The following is a 19,484-nucleotide window of genomic DNA, read 5'->3' on the forward strand; positions in this document are numbered from 1 at the left end:
ATGCAGGGAGAGCCAGGGGTCAGCTCCCTTAAGTTTTGGAATAAAAAATCGTAATTTTTTTAGTGGGGGTGTTGGTCGGGCTTATCTGATCTTTGAAGTATTTTTAAAAACCCTTATAATGAACAAAAACATTATATGCCCCAAGGGCATAACATACAACACTTGCTTCTAGGCTCTGAAAAGTTGTGTTGAACCTGGAGTTTTGTTATCTGATCTTTGGACTTATTTTAAAAAGATGGCTTTTTAAGACATTCGATTGGATGGATTTGGGGCAAAGGGAGCAGGGATGGTAGTTGCCCTCCGGTCCCTTTTGACTCTTAAAAGGGGAACTAGAACTTGCAATTTCCAATAGGACGACCCCCCTCCGAAGTTGATATGAATATCCCTTAGATAAGAACCTTGTATCCCCTGGGGATAATTTACAACACTTTCCCCCGGGTTCTGGGGGGTTGTGAAAACCTCGTAGTTTTTATTATTTGATCTTTGGTCTATTGTTGAGGGAATGGGAACAAAAGAGAACTATATTTTCCCATTTCTAGTTATTTTAGTCCCCTAAAAAGTTTACCTTTTACATAAAAACCTTATATGTCCATGGGGCATAACTTACGACCTTCCCCCAGGCTTAGGGGGGGGATTACGGTAAACCGGAAGTTTTTGTCATCTGATCGTTGAACCATTTCAAAAAACAAAATGACCTCAAAATTTTGATTGAATGCATTTCAGGAAAAGAGGGTGTGTGTGTGTGTGATTTGGGGGGAGGGTCTAGATGCCATCGGATCCATTTTGACTCCTAAAAAAAAACTAGGACTTTCAATGTCTAATAATTTGGGTCCCATCCGAATCTTACTTCGTCACATTCAGAAGGCTTCTACTCATAAGGTGTTCAGTGTCGCATCCAGTATAACTTTCCCATCCCCCTAATTCTAAGATATAGCGCTAGACCAGGGGTTCCCACCCTTTTTTTTATTCTAGAGCACATTCTAAAATATTGGCAGGGTGGCAAGCACCACCTATTTTAAATCAACAAACTCCTTCCATAACTTGTCATTTTCCCATAATCTATTTTTTTTTTCTTATATTGATAATGTATTAATAAATAATAAACTAAAATGTTTCAAAATAATAAAATTATTTGGCAGTTTTTTCAAATTGCATACACAGAGAAATGTATTTACAAAACGTAAAGAAAATAAACAAAACACACAAATACAAAGAAAGCATTCAATTAAAAAATATGATAAAGTCAATTTGATGTTTGGCATTGCATTTCATTGGCCAGAGCTTCATAATTAGGAGCGTATGGTGATAATCCTGTTAGCAGACAATCATAAAGATACTCATCGATGAGTCGAGATCCATATCTTGATTTTATTAAGTTCATGTTTGAAAACAATGATTCACATAAATATATCGAACCAAAAAATAATTCAATATTATATGCCGCTTTTTTCAACAGTGGGAACTTTTCTCTATCCACTGCATTCCAAAAGTTCTCTAACATTAAGGATTTTAGCAAAATATCATTCTTAAGGTCCAAAATTTATAACTCTAGTTATTCTGTCTTACCTTGATCAAGATCTGCAATACATGCGGCTATTTCCATAACATGTATTTGGCAAGTAAAAGGATTAATACAGAAGGAAACTATTGGCTCAATATGTTTAAACTGCAAAAATATATCTTCAAAGTGTTTTTTTAACTCTTGAAGATGCTTAGTAAATAATGTCCCATTTAATTCATTGTCATCTAGTATTTTCTTCATATGTGGGAAATGCACGAGAAAATTGATCTGCAGATGTGATATCAGCAAATCCAATTTAGCTTTAAATGACTTTACAGAGCTTATTATTTCAGATATGGCTTTTTTCTTTATCCTGCAACTCCAAATTTAAAGAATTCAATTTTTCCATGATGTTTCTGAGAAATCCCGAATCAATCAGCCAGCCAGAGTCAGCTAGTTCATCATAATTTTCCTTTCTATCTTTTATAAATGTTTTAATTTCTTCAATTAAACTCACAAATCTTGTAAGAACATTGCCTTCACTGAGCCAACGTAATTCAGTATGCAGAATAAGATCATATTTTTTATCTTCAGTATCTTCTAACAGGGCCTTGAAAAGTCGGTGTTTCAAAGGAGCAGCTGCTCGAATAGAATTGATTATTTTTGTAACTATTTTCATGACGTTTTCAAATGGCATAATTTTACAACACAGAGCTTCTTGGTGGATAATACAATGGTAAGACAAGAAGTTTGAAAATGAATCATCCTTCACGCAGAGGGTAATAAATTGAGTCACCACCTGTTTCATAAAAAACTTTATAAATCCCGGGGCATAAGTTACAGCTCTTCCCACAAGCTTTTGAAGGGGGCGGGGGTTGTGTAGATCCCAGAGTTTTGTTATCTGATCTTTGAACTATTTCAAACTTTTTATCGGACGCATTTGGGGAGCAAAGGGCTTGGGAGAGGGTAGTTGCCCTCCGATCACTTTTGACTTATGAAAAGTGCAATAGAACTTCCGATTTCCAATCAAATGAGCTCCCTCCAAATTTATACAAGCGTCCCTTCAATATGAAGGGCCTTAGAAAAAATAAAACATTGGAGCCTTATGGCCTTAGGGTTCGTGGGGGAGGATATTTGCCATCGGATCACTTTTGATTCTTAAAAAGGGAACTAGAATTTTCAATTTCTAATCATTTGAGTCTCCTCTGAAGTTTATACGGCCACTTCTTCCATAAAAACTTTATATGCCCCTGGGGCATAAGCTAACCCTTCCTCTGGGTTCCGGAGGGTGGGTTTGTTGACCCCGAAGTTTTTACAAAATGACTGTCTCAAAACTTTGATCGGGATGGGTGCGGGGGTAGATTCCCTCTTATCACTTTTGACTCTTAAAAGGTAATTATAAATTTCAATTTACAATAAAATGAACACCTCTGAAATTTATACAACCACCCCTTTTATAAAGACCTTATATGCCCCGGGGCATAACTTACAACACTTGCCTCCAGGCTCTGGCGGGCGGTGTCGACCCCATATTTTTGTTTTTTTTATTTGATTTTTAAACTATTTTGAGCAAAATGACTATCTCAAAATTGTGATTGGATGTATTTAGGGAAAAAGGGACCTTCGGGGGGGTGGGGGCTAATTTCCCTCTGATCACTTTTTATTTTGCCCTCTGATCACTCTCAAAATGGTACTAGAAATTCTGGTTTAAAATTGAATGAGCCCTCTTCGATGTTTATACGACCATCCCTTCCAAAAAAACCTTATGCGCCCTCGGGGCCTAATTTACAACACTTGCCCTTCGGTTCTAGGGGGCTGTGTTAGCCCTGGTATTTTTTGTTATATGATATTTGGTCTATTTTGAACAAAATGACTAAATAAAATGCTCTATTGCACGCATTTGGGGAAAACAGGGCTGGTGGGGGAGGCCAGTTGCCATCGGATCACTTTTGACGCTGAAAAAGAGGGTTAGAGCTTTCAGTTTCTATTCATTTGAGTCCCCTCCGTTTATACAACTACCCCTTATATAAAAACCTTATATGCCCCCGGAACAGAACTTAAAATACTTGCCCCGGGGTTTGGGGGATTGTGTCGACTCCGGAGTTCTTGTTATTTCGTGTTTTAACTATTTAAAAAAAAATAGTTGTCCTCCGATCTCTTTTGGCCATCAAAAAGTGAACTAGTGATCAAATTAGCCCCCTTTGAAATTTACTTGTTTGTAAATTAGTTGTGCTTTAAAAGCACCATTGCTATAAGAACCATATATGCCCCCAGGGCATCACTTGCAACACCTGCCCTCGGGTCCCAGGGGGCAGGCGATGATCCACCTCTAAAATTTACATGACTACCCCTTTCCATATGAAGTGCCTCAAGGAAAAGAAATAATAACAAATAAATAAATAATAAACATTGGAGCCTTATGGCTTTTACTATAGGCAAAGCTATATCCTTGCTTCTGATTATAAATGATAAACAGTGTTGCCAGAAGATGAATAAAAAAAAATAAGCCAGAGCCTTTGAAAATTAAATAAAAAAACAAGTTGTTTTAACTGAAAGTAAGGAACGACGTTAAAACTTAAAAAGAACAGAAATTATTCCGTATATGAAAGGGGCTGTCTCCTCCTCAACGCCTTGCTCTTTACGCTAAAGTTTTTTATTGTTTAAAAAAATAAGAGTTGTGAGAAAGTCAAACTTTTGCGTAAAGAGCGAGGCGTTGAGGAGGGGACAGCCCCTTTCATATACGGAATAATTTCTCTTCGTTTTAAGGTTTAACGTCGCTCCTTACTTTCAGTTAAAAAAAACTTGTTTTTTTTTTAATTTTTGAAGGTTTTTGAATTAATGCAGGTTTTGATTTTGGCTCACCGTACATGAATAATTAAAAAAAAAATTTGCATATTAATTTCACTTTATTTGTTTAAATGGCTTTCTCGAAACTTGTTTAATTTTATTTACGAACGTTTTTATTAGTAATAAATATACGTAACTTACGAATTAACTTACGTAACGAACTTCTATATTCATATATTTTGAATATGTATATTAGGGGGATCGCCCTCTAGTCAATACCTCGCTCTTTAAGCTAAAGTTCGACTTTTGTTCTAATTCTTTAAAAATGACCCCTTAATCACAAAGGCCGTTACTTAGAATAAATAGCTCTTATGAAAGTACTACAAAATCTTTGGCTTAAAGAGCGAGGCATTGACTAGGGGTTGAACCCAATCATACATGTAATATTTTCTGTTCGTTTTAACTTTTGATGTTACCCCTTATTTTCAGTTAGAAAACTTGTTTGTTTTATATTTAATTTCTGGTCTTTTTTTAAATAATGCTGGGAAATCCGGCGCCCCCTTCATACCAATGTCGCTTTCCCCATGAAAACTTCCTTCATGGAAAGATCCTCCCACATAACCCCCGACCCACCCACTCCCCTACTACCAGAAAAAATTAACATTGGTAAAGTTCATAACTTTCAGCCCTCCCCCCGGGGACTTCGGGGGATTAAGTCATCCTAAACGATATATTTATCATATTTTCAACCATGCTGAACAAAATGGCTATCTCCAAATTTTGATCAGGTGACTTTTGGGAAAAAATGAGCGCGGGAGGGGGCCTAGTTGCCCTCCATTTTTTTGGTCACTTAAAAAGGGCACTAGAACTTTTAATTTCCATTCTAATGAGTCCTCCCACGATATTCTAGGACCACTGGGTCGATAAAATCACCCCTGGGGGAAATAGAAAAAAAAAAAATAAATAAACACGCATCCGTGATCTTTCTTATAGCAAAAAGTGCAAAATTCCACATTTTTGTAGATAGGAGCTTGAAACCTCTACAATAGGGTTCTCTGATGCGCTGAATATAATGGTGTGATTTTCATTAAGGTTCTATAGCTTTTAGGGTGTGTTTCCCCCTTTTTTCGAAAATCAGCCAAATTTTCTCAGGCGTGTAACTTTTGATGGGTAGCACTCAACTTGATGAAACTTATATATTTGAAATTGAAATCTGATTCTTTTGATGTATCTATTGGTATAAAAAACCCGTTTTCTAGAGTTTCGGTTACCATTGAGCCGGGTCGCTCCTTACTTACAGTTCGTTACCACGAGTTGTTTGATTACGCCAAAAATATGCCAGAGCCTGGTCTCGTGTAGCCTTAGGCTTTGTAGAGACAAGTAACATAACAATTGATGAAAACTAATTCAAAAACAGATAAAAATATGGGGAAATGATTCATCGATACTTGGTGCATATTGTAAAGTAAGAATTCCCTCTTTTTGTTATTATCTTCTTTGTATAGCCTAGGGCTAAAAAAAAAATTCTCTCCCTTTCAATTGTCAAAGACGCAAACCAAACCATGGGAGTAAGCACAAAATTAGCAAAATAATAATGTGTCTCTTTTTGTTCTAGGTTGTCTGCTTCTGAAGAGGCCCAATTCTGGACCTTTACTTCATGCACGGAAGAACAGTGTAAAGCGTGGCAGAACTTTATGGCATATGTGGCACTTCGAGGAGGAACACCTGCCACCATTAAGTGGGCAACCGCTCGAGCTAGCTCGAGATTACTGTTTAGATTTAGTTATTTATTTATAGTCGACAGCTGGTTCACAATACCAAATAACACGTATTTGAAAAAGATTGGGGCAAAGTCAAGCACTGTATCTCAGAACTTGGGAGGTGGGGAGTTAAACTGGATGGGACTCTGACCACCCAATCAGTAGAAGCTTTCTGAATTTTATGACATAAGATTTTTTTTTATTATAGTGTTCGGTTCGGATAAGAAATCTTCCGACAAGTCTCCAAATTTAGCGATACCAACCACTGGCGAAAATAGAAGAGCGAAATCATCAAAATAAACACGAAAAATCAAAATTTGTCTCCACTTTATACAAAAAACTTAATAGGGTGGCATATGCAGACACAAAGGACAGAAACCAGATAGAAAAAAAGAAGAAACATACAGTCTGTTTCCCCAATCAATACCTTTTCCAAATATGTGGTATATAATTTGTGTAACACAATTTCCAAATTGTCTTTAATTGTTACACAATTTGCAAATTTTACTCATAATCCCTTCCTCTCCCTGATAATACCAGTTATAGTCGGACCCTATATACGAAAGTTTAGTTATTTTTGGTAAAATTATTACTTTTGTGCCTGTTTCTTACCAATAGTTGGCTCTTATTGCCCAGATCGACTTTTAAAAGTTTCATTTTAATACCACGAAGAATTTCTAACATCATCAAAGGTCAGTGCCATTTGGAGAAGGACAGGGTGGAAGTGTATAATTGTAGAGAGTCCAGTGGCATGTCCAGGGGGTGAGGAGGGCACCCCCCCCCCCCTAGCATTCTAAAGTAGTGTAATTTACTTAATTAACTCAAGTTTGCGTTAATTAAACTTGCTCCTAACGCAAATTTATCGGATCAACCTATTTTGCACCCCCCCTCCTAATTTTTTTATCGGACCAACCTATTCCCCCCCCCCTCCTACAAAAAATCCGGGATCCGCCCCTGGGAGGGTTACTAATCTGAACCTTTACCCTTTATATACCAAAGCCTCGAATCTCTTGTAAAGGAGCATATTTATTACTTAGATATTCGTCATAAACGATTCTATAGGTCTTATTACCTTTCCAGGCCTAGTTGGGATATTCTTTACTTTGTTTTAAATCCTCACTAGAAAGATACATAAGAGAGAAACCAGATAAAAAAAAAATGAAATATACTGTCTGTTTCCCAATTCGATACTCTTTCCAAATATGTGGTACACAATTTTGAAATTTAAATTGTTACACAATTTTCTAATTGTGTCCCAACTTCCCTGTTGAGTCGAGCAAGTAACTCGACCCAACTGGAACCAAAACTCTAAAAAAGAGCAACTACAAAACAAAAAAGAGCTGTTTTCGTTTTTGGTATTCTTTTTTTTTTACCAGGTGATGTGTCTCTTCTCACTTTCGAAATATACATTGTTGGACAATTTTCAAATTGTGTCCCAACTGCCCCCCCCCCCTGATAATACCACTTATAGCCATAGGCAATATACGAAAGTGTATTGATTTTTTGGTAAAACTGTTACTTTTATTGTGCCTATCTCTCATCAACCGCTGGCTTATAATGCCAAATGAAGCCAATTAAAGAAAGCTTTCGCACAGGCATATAGCCTATATGACCTTATTAGTCCTAAGCCGAACTTACTGTCCCAAGTCACATAGTAAATTATTGAAGGTATTAGCCTAGGCTGTGGTTTTTAGACGCTTCTTAGTAAATTTTTCGTTGTTCATATTACTGACTTATGAATACAGTAAACATACCATTTGATGCCTCTTTTTTATGCTCTTTCCAAAAATAATAATCATTTTTTTCGGAAATGAATTTTACCCCCATCCCTATATATACCAATTCTGGGTATATATTTGCACATTAGAGGGGGGTGGGGGTAAAGTTTAAACTTACCTCCCAATTACATCAGAAATGAAATTTGCCCCCCCCCCATTAATGTGCAAATATGAAATTCAGATTGAGAATGGATTTCGCCATGACCATAAAATGTCAGAAGGTGGTACAAAGTGGCTCACAGAGACGGTTGCAAAAATTAACTCTTATTGGCCGGCTGAGAAACGGGCCTTATAGATTATTAAATAAAAAAAAAGTTTTTTTTTACTGAAAGTAAGGAGCGACACTAAAACTTAAAACGAACATAAATGATTCTGTATATGAAAGGGGCTATCCCCTCCTCAGCGTCTCGCTCTTTACGCTAAAGTTTGACTCTCTCTCACAAGTCTATTTTTTTAAACAATAAAAAACTTTAGCGTAAAGAGCGAGACATTGAGGAGGGGACAGCCCCTTTCATATACGGAATAATTTCTATTCGTTTTAAGTTTTAATGTCGCTCCTTACTTTCAGTTTAATTAAACTTGTTTTTTTATTTAGTTTTTGAACGTTTTTGAATTAATGCAGGTTTTGATTTTGGCTCACCGTAAATGAATAATTAAAACAAATTTGCATATTAATTTTACTCTTATTTGGTTTAATGGCTTCCTCAAAAGTTGTGTAATTTTATTTACGAACGTTTTTACTAGTATTAAATATACATAACTTACGAATTAACATACGTAACGAGCTTCTGTTCATATATTTTTAATACGTATATTAAGGGGTTCGCACCCTAGTCAATACCTCGCTCTTAACGCTTAAGTTCGAATTTTGTTCGAATTCTTTAAAAATGACCCCTTAATCACAAAGGCCGTTAATTAGAATAAATAGCTCTTAAGAAAGTACTAAAAAAAATCTTTGGCTTAAAGAGCTAGGTAATGACTAGGGGGCGAACCCAATCATATACGTAATAACGTCTTTTCCTTTTAAGTTTTGATGTTGCTCATTACTTTAAGTTGAAAAACTTTCTTTTTTTATTTGATTTCTGATCGTTTTTAAAAGATGCTGGGAAATTTGGTACCTCCTTCATAGCAATGTCTCTTCCCCCATGAAAACTTCCTCAATGGAAAGATCCTCGCACATAACCCCCGACCCCCACCCCTACTACCAGAAAAAATCCCCCCTGAAAATGTCTGTATACTTCCCAATAACCAATACTATATGTAAGCATTGGGTAAAGTTCATAAATTTCAGCCCTCCCCCGGGGACTTTGGGGGATTAATTTATCCTAAAAGACATAGTTATTATATTTTCGACCATGCCGAACAAAATATCTATCTCAAAATTTTGATCGGGTGACTTTGGGAAAAAAATGAGCGTGGGAGGGGGCCTAGTTGCCCTCCATTTTTGGTCACCAAAAAATGGCACTAGAACTCATAGTTTCTGTTCGAATGAGCCCCTCCACGATATTTGAGGACCAATGGGTTGATACGATCACCCCTGGGGAGAAAAAATAAAAAAAAAACAAATAAACAGGTATCCGTGAACTTTCTTCTGGCAAAAAATTCAAAATTCCAAATTTTTGGAGATAGGAGCGTGAAACCTCTGTAGTAGGGTTCTCTGATACGCCGAATCTGATGGTGTAATTTCCATTTAGGTTCTATAACTTTTTCTGTTTTTCAGAGTTTCAGTTACTATTGAGCCGGGTCGCTCCTTACTTACAGTTCGTTACCACTAACTGTTTGATTAAGCAGAAAAATTTAGACAACAATCTTTTGAACATGTGGTTTGGTTCGAAATTTCTTCCTTGAAACGTATAGGAAACGTATGGGTGAATAATTTACATTTAATTTGAATTTTCTTATAGATTTTGTTCAAAGCTAATACAGAAAAATACTTTTTTTGGATAATACATGTTAAGTTGTAAACTAATGCCAGCAGTTGTTTATTGGAGCATTTAGTATTTCAGTTTATTTTACTTAGAAACTACCTTTTTATTTAAACTGAATATTACTCGGTTCTGTGTCCCACCTGAAGTTGCATAATCCCTTTCATAACAAATTTCTTATCAAATTTCGAGAAAAACACATATTTAGGAAACGGCTAAGAACGATCCAGCAACTTGTACTAAAGTAGGTATTTGTTGACATTCCTCAAGCAGTCGAGCGAAGCTGCACGAGAGTTACTGGACCCGAAAATTTAATAACAGCCATTTAAGTTCTTTGCTAAGCACCAGGGAAGTATCTAGGATTTTTTTGGGAGGGGTGCTACAAAAAAACTTTGAAAAACGCATCAAATTTTGTTTATAATCATTTTTGCTATGTTTTGTGAGTCAGACAAACATTTGGAGGAGTGGGGGTTCAAACACCCCCCCCTGATTACAGCCTTCAGATGGTTACCTAAGTTTTGGAAAATTCTGTCTTACTGGCTTCAAATGAGGGGTGGCAGAATGCCTGTATCCCTTAGATTCCCTCCACAAGATTTTTTAAAATACCTTAGTTCCGAGTATTTTCATTGAAAATACCTTTTTCGGTATTTCTGTGGAAAAAATTGGAAAATACGATTATCCCCTAGGTATTTAAAAATAAATTTATACCTCCCCCCCCCCTAATATTTCATCAATTGATGCCACTGTCTGTTAATGTTTATATTATAAATGTATTTATTACGTGAAACGTGAAAGTAACTTTGATTTACATTTTCAACCTGTTCACTTTTCTGTCCTATCCTCCGTCCCAAAACCTAATCAAGAAACTAAAATTTCAGATACGATAATTTCAGCGTATATATTCTGAATTTCATTCTGGTTAATTTTGGATTTTTTTTTTTTTTTACCAATTTTGGATAATTTTCAAACAATATATGACATTCATAAAAATAACTGTGTCGATTGACTTGTATACACTTCTGCTCTGCTTCTGCTAGACCCCCTCCTCTCAACTGAACTTTTGAAATGGATGCTATGTAGTCCATACTTGTTATTTCTTTTATCGATATGGGAAACATTTCTTGCTGGATTTAGTGTTTATTCTTTCAACAAAAAGATGTCTTCCTTCCAAAATTTTTGCACCAGGTGACGCGCACCTCACGTTGCAATTGTTTCCAGCATCGTATGAAACAGAAAACACTGCAGAAAACCTTGGTCAATCCTTTCTGTTACATTACTGCTTGTTCAAATTATTTATATAGGTTTTGCTACAACCCATTTTTGATTGGCCTTTGTTTGACAAATACAGTCAACATGTTCCTCAAAATACGGATATTATTATTGCAGATTGTGTCAGGGTTTATGGTTGCCTTTCATCGAAACAGACTACTTAGGAGGCTATCGCTGTAACAACTCCCTTTATGGAATCAAGGTTAAAAATACTTTTAGCAGCTTTTTGATGGGATTGGAGGATAAAAGCACCTTGTATGGAAACACTTTCAATTAATTCTTAAGTAATATGTTCTAAAATACCTTAGCATTTGTTGAAACCTGAAAGCTTTCAACAAAACCTGTAAATTTGAATAACAAAACAACAACCGGTCGATTTATCTCCATATCTATACACACAAAATCGAATGTATGCCTATGTTTACTCATCTTCTATGTTGTGTTCATCCGACCGCCAGTAAAGTTTAAAAAATTGTTGAGCACAGCCTTGCAAAGGTTTTAGGCATAAATTCCCCCCCCCCACACACACACACCATAGCTCTGTCAATACTTTTCGCACTGACTAAAATCAGAGAGTGCTCAATAAAAATAATTGACAGGCCCTTTCAATCATATTATTTACATTTTCTGCATGAATTCTGTAACCTAACATCCGAAATTATAAAATTTATTTTCAATAATTTCTTTCAATTTGGTTCTGCTAATTTGTTATTCAATCTAATACTTTCTAAAACATTATCGTTATTTTATAAGCGTGGAAAATTTTCCAGAGAAAAACTGTCTGGGAAAAATTCCCAACAGGAGGAGGTATACACTCTTATCTGTTTTATCTGACAGGTATACTCTTACATGCAGGGGCATCCCGAAGGGGAGGGATGCCACCCCCCAAAATCTTTTGCTATTCAGTAAAATTTTCGCCGAAGGCGAAAATTTCGGTAAAACTTTGGAAATCGGCAGGAAATTTAGCAAAATTCTGCAGAAAATTCGGCATAAATCAGGTAGCGATTCGGTAAAATTTACGAAGATCGCCCCCCCCAATAAAATGAGTTTCGGGACGCCCCTGCTTACATGGCATGTAGATAGAGAAAAGGGGACCTAAATAAAGAGACAATCAGAGCAAAAATTTTGTGTTGATTCGTGACACCAAGCCTAAATTTGGTCTGAATCCAATTGGCAAGTAATTTACTGGGCATTTATGCTGGGATAAACGGACCTAATAGAAAATAACTGCAAAAAAAAGTGAAACCCTAAATTAGACCGGCGAGTACTGTCATCTTCATGAGTGACTGGATTACTTATTTTATTTCTAAGATGCACATAATATTTAATAGTAGTTTCTCTTCGATTCAAATTTATACTTTTTTATGACTTTCTTTTATCTCGTCTTAGCTTGAAATATGGCACTTAACTTTTCTTTGTAAAAGTTATTTTTTGGAAAATATTCTTGAAGCTATCAAATGGCATAACTAAAAAGAGGCAATCCAGCCTAAAAAGTGCGACAGACTCAAACAAAACGCTGAAAAGTTACCTAATAGTCAAAATCCAATTGTGACGCAAGGAATTGTAGCGAAACCAAAATCACTCATCGGTAAGAAGAGGTGACACCGAAAGCCCTTTATGGGCGTAAAATTTGCCATTTTCATGGACCTTGATTTTGACAACCGTTGAAATAGTGGAAATCCTATTTTATAGTTCCTATGTAGTGTCATTTTTATGTCCTCTATGCTAGAAATTCTTTTCTGGCTTCTAAATCTTTATAATATACGTTTTGGATGCTTTAAAATCTATAGTTAAGATAAACACCTTAATAATACAAATTGAACAAGATTGTACAGTAATAAATAAAATTGATTAACACTTTGTAACCATTTACTTATGTGTCATGCAAGTTGAAAAATTATCGTTAACCATTACAAATTCTTTACCACAACATTTATAAACTTGTTCTGTTTTAACTTAAAAGTTAACAATTTCCATAATTTCTATCTGTTATTGTATTTGGAAAGCTGATATTTTGAGATTTAGTAACTCTGGCTTATATATATACAGGTTGTTCGCAGTGTTGGCAGATATAGCATAATTATGCGGAATGTAGCATAATTAGGAAAAAAAATCCAAGCATAATCCTCCTTAAGATAGCATCATCTAAGAAAACTTAGAACAACTTGTGACATCGCATCTAAAAATAAAACAAACTTGATGCTTTTAAAATGTATTTGCTATTTGGTCAATCTATATGCTGCTGCTGCTACAGCTGAAAAAACAAAAATTGTCGAAGAATTTAGAAATGGTTGTAAGGATGGTGATCGTTTTTGAAGTCCCTTCAGTTTTTAAATGCCAAGATGACTCCAGGAAAAAAAAGAAAACGTTTTCCATCACTAAGTGTAGCAGAGAACGGATTTCCACCTCTCATGCAAAAACTAACAGATTATGACTCCCAGTGGCACAAGCTGCCATATATTTTTTAATAACTCTAAAAGGTAGATTAGAGTAAAATGACTGCACATCTAATGTGAAGAAAAGTATGTGTAATGACACACTGAACTGTCGAAAGAATTTTTTTTAGATATTTAAAAACGTTTTTATCCTATATTTTGTCCTTATAGTTTTGATCTCTTTTGTTTATACCGTGATTTTGCTTCCTTAGTGAATGAGAAATATATTAATAATATTATCATATTATATTTTATTCAGATCCTTTATGAAGATAAGGTAGAGTCGGACTTGTCTTTCATCAGAGTAAATGCCAGCATAAAACTGATTAACTTGTTTGGGAATTCGGGGAAAAGCATAGAAAGCGTAGCATAATTCTGTCCAAAAAGCTTAATTTTGGGCTCAAGAAAGCAAAATCCTGCTTTATCGATCTGGTAACACTGGTTGTTCGTGGTTACAAACTATAAGTAAGAAGAGAAGCTGCTCAATAGTCAACAAAATTCTAAAAACAGAATGTCGGTAACACTAGATATTTCAAAAGATTGGCCCTATTCTGCGGATTCCGAATACATATTACTTATTAAGTTTAATGTTGGCCATAAAAGGCAACAAGCCTGAGAAAATTCGCCGAATTTTTCAAAAAAAGGGGGGAATCACCTAAAATAATAAAGAATCTTAATGAAGATCAAACCATCAGATTCGACGCGCCTGAGAATACTATTGCGGAGATTCCAAGATCCTACATGCAAAAATCGGGAATTTGGCACTTTTTTTTTGCCAGAAGAAAGATAATGAATTCTTGTTTATTTGTTTTTCTTTTTTTTTTCTTTTTCCAGGGGACATCGTATCGAACCAATGGTCCATTAATATTGCAAGAGAGGTAATTCGAATCGAAATTAAAAGTTATAGTGCCTTTTTTAAGTGGTCAAAAGGCTTAAGGGCAACTAGCCCCTCTCCCATGCCCTTTATCTCAAAAATCTTCTGATCAAAGTTTTATCAAGATAGCCATTTTGTTCTATATAGTTGAAAAGTACAAAGACTATGTTTTTGGAGATGACAAGAGCCCCCAGAGGGACCAGAGGAGGAGCCAAAAGTTATGAAATTTGCCCATTCTTTACATAGAGTATTTGTCATAGGTAAGCATAAAGACATTTTTTTGGAAGTGGGGGACTATGGGGATTTAAGAAAACTTAATATTTTCTATATTAGAGGAAGGGGGTATTGGCCAAAGATGTGAGTTCCTAATTCGTCTTAAACCTTAGGCAGTATATTCCCCGGTGGAACTTTGGATCTATACATGTTGAAATAGTGTGGTAAACAAAAGAATATTAGTATATTCACTCGTGACATCAATCTAACATCATACCTTTGGTTCTACTACGGTGGTCGAGCTAAAACTTTCAGAGGGGCATATGAGAAGGGCAAGTGAATAAAAAAATTATCCTTAGGGAGCAGTGACAAAACTTTTTTGTGTCCTGGATATCAGTTTATAAAAAAACGACAATTGTTTCATTACATTTCACAAATTGTATCCGTCAGCTGCTGACTTGAGGGACTCCGTATACGCACAGCAATAATCTTATAAAAAGTACTTCGCCTAAAATTGGAGGAAAAACTTTTCCCTATTGCTAGGCCTCGGAACACTTTTGTTTATACCAATTACATCACTTTATTCTGGGCCGAATTGACAAGTAATTTACTGGGCATGTACAATGGGCAAAACCAACCTAAAAGGAAATACATTATTAAACAAAAAAACGTGGAATTCTAAATTAGGCCAGACATTAATTATTCTCCGACTGACGTGAAACTTTCAGGAGACAGAAGATTAGATCATCAATATTTTTCTTTAAAAAATCTACTGTCTCCTGAAAGTTTCACGTCAGTCGGAGAATAAAAAATGTCTGGCCTAATTTAGAATTCCATGTTTTTTGTTTAATAATGTATTTCCTTTCAGGCTGGTTTTGGTTTTTAGGCTGGTTTTGGTTTTAGGCTGGTTTGTCATCCCCAAAGACATAGTCCTTGTACTTTTCAACTATATAGAACAAAATGGCTATCTTGACAAGACTTTGATCAGAAGATTTTTGAGATAAAGGGCATGGGAGGGGGGCTAGTTGCCCTCAAGCCTTTTGACCACTTAAAAAGGGCAATATAACTTTTAATTTCGGTTCGAATTACCTCTCTTGCAATATTAATGGACCATTGGTTCTATACGATCACCCCTGGAAAAAGAAAAAATCAAAAAACAAATAAACACGAATTCATTATCTTTCTTCTGGCAAAAAAAAAAAATACCAAATTCCCGATTTTTGCATGTAGGAGCTTGGAATCTCTGCAATAGTATTTTCTGGCGCGTTGAATCTGATGGTTTGATTTTCATTAATATTCTTTATTATTTTAGGTGATTCCCCCCCCCCCTTTTTTTTTGAAAAGTTCGGCAAATTTTCTCAGACTTGTTGCCTTTTATGGCAAACATTAAACTTAATAAGTAATTTGTATTTGGAATCCGCAGAATAGGGCCAATCTTTTCAAATATCTAGTGTTACCGACATTCTGTTTTTAGAATTTTGTTGACTATTGAGCAGCTTCTGTTCTTACTTATAGTTTGTAACCACGAACAACCAGTGTTACCAGATCGGAAAAGCAGGATTTTGCTTTCTTGAGCCGAAAATTAAGCTTTTTGGACAGAATTATGCTACGCTTTCTATTCTTTTCCCCGAATTCACGAACAAGTTAATCAGTTTTATGCTGGTATTTACTCTGATGAAAGACAAGTCCGACTCTGTCTTACCTTCATAAAGGCTCTGAATAAAATATAATCTGATAATATTATTACTATATTTCTCATTCACAAAGGAAGCAAAAGCACGGTATAAACAAAAGAGATCAAAACTACAAACATAAGTACTAAATATAGGATAAAAACGTTTTTAAATATCTAAAAAAAAATCTTTCGACAGTTAAGTGTGTCATTTCACATATTTTTCTTTGCATTAGATGCGCAATCATTTTACTCTAATCTATCTTTCAGAGTCATTAAAAAATATATGGCAGCTTGTGCCACTGGGAGTCATAATCTGTTAGTTTTTGCATGAGAGGTGGAAATAGGTTTTCTGCTACACTTAGTGATGGAATACGTTTTCTTTTTTTTTCCTGGAGTCATCTTGGCATTTAAAAACTGAAGGGACTTCAAAAACGATCACCATCCTTACAACCATTTCTAAATTCTTCGACAATTTTTGTTTTTTCAGCTGTAGCAGCAGCAGCATATAGATTGACCAAATAGCAAATACATTTTAAAAGCATCAAGTTTGTTTTATTTTTAAATGTGATGTCACAAGTCGTTCTAAGTTTTCTTAGTTGATGCTATCTTAAGGATGATTATGCTTAGATTTTTTTTTTACTAACTATGCTACATTCCGCATAATTATTATATATCTGCCAACACTGCGAACAGCCTGTATATATATGTATAAAACCAATATCGTAGGCCAGAGTTACTATATCTCAAGATATCAGCTTTCCAAATATCATAACAGATACAAATTATGGAAATTCTTTAATTTTTAGTTAAAACAGAACCATTTACTAAATGTTTTGGCAAAGAATTTGTAATTGGTTAACGCTAATTTTTCAACTTGCATGACATATAAGTAAATGGTTATAAAGTGTTAATCGATTTTATTTATTACTGTACAATCTTGTTGAATTTGTATTATTTAAGGTGTTTATCTTAACTATAGATTTTAAAGCATCCAAAATGTATATTATAAAGATTTAGAAGCCGGAAAAGAATTTCTAGCATAGAGGACAAAAAAATGACACTACATAGGGACTATAAAACAGGATTTCCACTATTTAAACGGTTGTCAAATCAAGGTCCATGAAAATGGCAAATTTTACGCCCAAAAAGGCCTTTCGGTGTCACCTCTTCTTACCGATGAGTAATTTTGGTTTCGCTACAATTCCTTGCGTCACAACTGGATTTTGACTATTGGGTAACCTTTCAGCGTTTTGTTTGAGTCTGTCGCACTTTTTAGGCTGGATCGCCTCTTTTTATTTCTGCCATTTGATAGCTTCAAGAACATTTTCCAAAAAATTAGTTTTACAAAGAAAAGTTAAGCGCCATATTTAAAGCTAAGACAAGATGAAAGAAAGTAATAAAATAGTATAAATTTGAATCGAAGAGAAACTACTATTAAATATTATGTGCAACTTAGAAATTAAAATAAATCCAGTCACTCATGAAGATGACAGTACTCGCCGATATAATTTAGGGTTTCACTTTTTTTCGCAATTTTTTTCTATTAGGTCCGTTTATCCCAGCATACATGCCCAGTAAATTGCTTGCTAATTGGATACAGCCCAAATTTAGGCTTGGTGTCACGAATCAACACAAAATTTTTGCTCTGATTGTCTCTTCATTAAGTCCCCTTGTCTCTATCTACATACCATGTAAGCAGGGGCGTCCCGAAACTCATTTTATTTGGGGGGCGATCTTCGTAAACTTTACCGAATCGCTACCTGGTTTATGCTAAATTTTCTGCAGAAATCTAGAATTTTGCTAAATTTCTGCCGATTTCCAAATTTTTACCGAAATTTTTTAATTCGGCGAAAAGTTTACCGAATGCCAAAATTTGGGGGGTAGCGCTCCCCTGGTGTGGGGGGGGAGGGAATTTATGCCTAAAACCTTTGTAAGGCCGTGCTCGACAATTTTTTAAACTTTATTGGCGATCGGATGAACACAACATAGAAGATGAATAAACATAGGCATACATTCGATTTTGTATGTATAGATATGGAGATAAATCGACCGGTTGTTGTTTTGTTATTCAAATTTACAGGTTTTGTTGAAAGCTTTCAAGTTTCAGCAAACGCTAAGGTATTTTAGAACATATTACTTAAGAATTCATTGAAAGTGTTTGCATACAAGATGCTTTTATCCCCCAATCCCATCAAAAAGCTGCTAAAAGCATTTTTAACCTTGATCCCATAAAGGGAGTTGTTGCAGCGATAGCCTCCTAAGTAGTCTGTTTCGATGAAAGGCAACCATAAACCCTGACTCGAGCTGCAATAATAATATCCGTATTTTGAGGAACATGTTGACCATATTTGTCAAACAAAGGCCAATCAAAAATGGATTGTAGCAAAACCTTTATAAATAATTTGAACATGCAGTAATGTAACAGAAAGGAGTGACCCCCACCATGACCCCCACCATCTGGAGTAGATCTCGCAGTGTTATCTGTTTCATTCGATGCTGGAAACAATTGCAACTTGAGGTGCGCGTCACCTGGTGCAAAAATTTTGGAAGGAAGACATCTTTTTGTTGAAAGAATAAACCCTAAATCCAGCAAGAAATGTTTCCCATATCGATAAAAGAAATAACGAGTATGGACTACATAGCATCCATTTCAAAAGTTCAGTTGAGAGGAGGGGGTCTAGTAGAAGTGTATACAAGTCCATCGACACAGTTATTTTTATGAATGTCATATATTGTTAGAAAATTATCCAAAATTGGTAAAAAAAAAAAAAAAATCCAAAATTAATCAGAATGAAATTCAGAATATATACGCTGAAATTATAGTATCTGAAATTTTTAGTTTCTCGATTAGGTTTAGGGGCAGAGGAAAGGACAGAAAAGTGAACAGGTTGAAAAAGTAAATTAAACTTACTTTCACGTTCCACGTAATAAATACATTTATAATATAAACATTAACAGACAGTCGCATCAATTGATGAAATTTTAGGGAGGGGGGGAAGTATAAATGTATTTTTAAATACCTAGGGGGTAATCGTATTTTCCAATTTTTCCCACAGAAATACCAAAAAAGGTATTTTCAATGAAAATACTCGGAACTAAGGTATTTTAAAAAAATCTTGTGGAGGAAATCTAAGGGATATAGGCATTCTGTCACCCCTCAATTGACGCCAGTAACACAGAATTTTCAAAAACATAGATAAGCATCTGAAGGCAATGTCTTGTTCTTGGCAGTTCTTGGCAAGGCCGTATTCAGGGGGGGGGGGGGTC

General features: G+C 35.4%; 1 protein-coding gene across 1 annotated transcript; it reads right to left on the reverse strand.

Annotated features, from left to right (window-relative positions):
* Positions 1-1,850: 1,850 nt before the first annotated feature.
* Positions 1,851-2,198, reverse strand: LOC148951665 (zinc finger BED domain-containing protein 5-like). Its single transcript, XM_089091179.1, has one exon. It carries the CDS (start codon positions 2,196-2,198, stop codon positions 1,851-1,853), a length of 348 nt encoding a protein of 115 aa, XP_088947305.1.
* Between the last annotated feature and the right edge of the window lie 17,286 nt (positions 2,199-19,484).

The sequence above is a fragment of the Artemia sp. Qi Xiang Cuo genome, chromosome 6 (genome assembly GCF_049724085.1).
Source record: "Artemia sp. Qi Xiang Cuo chromosome 6, ASM4972408v1, whole genome shotgun sequence".
In the NCBI taxonomy this organism is placed as follows: Eukaryota; Metazoa; Arthropoda; class Branchiopoda; order Anostraca; family Artemiidae; genus Artemia; species Artemia sp. Qi Xiang Cuo.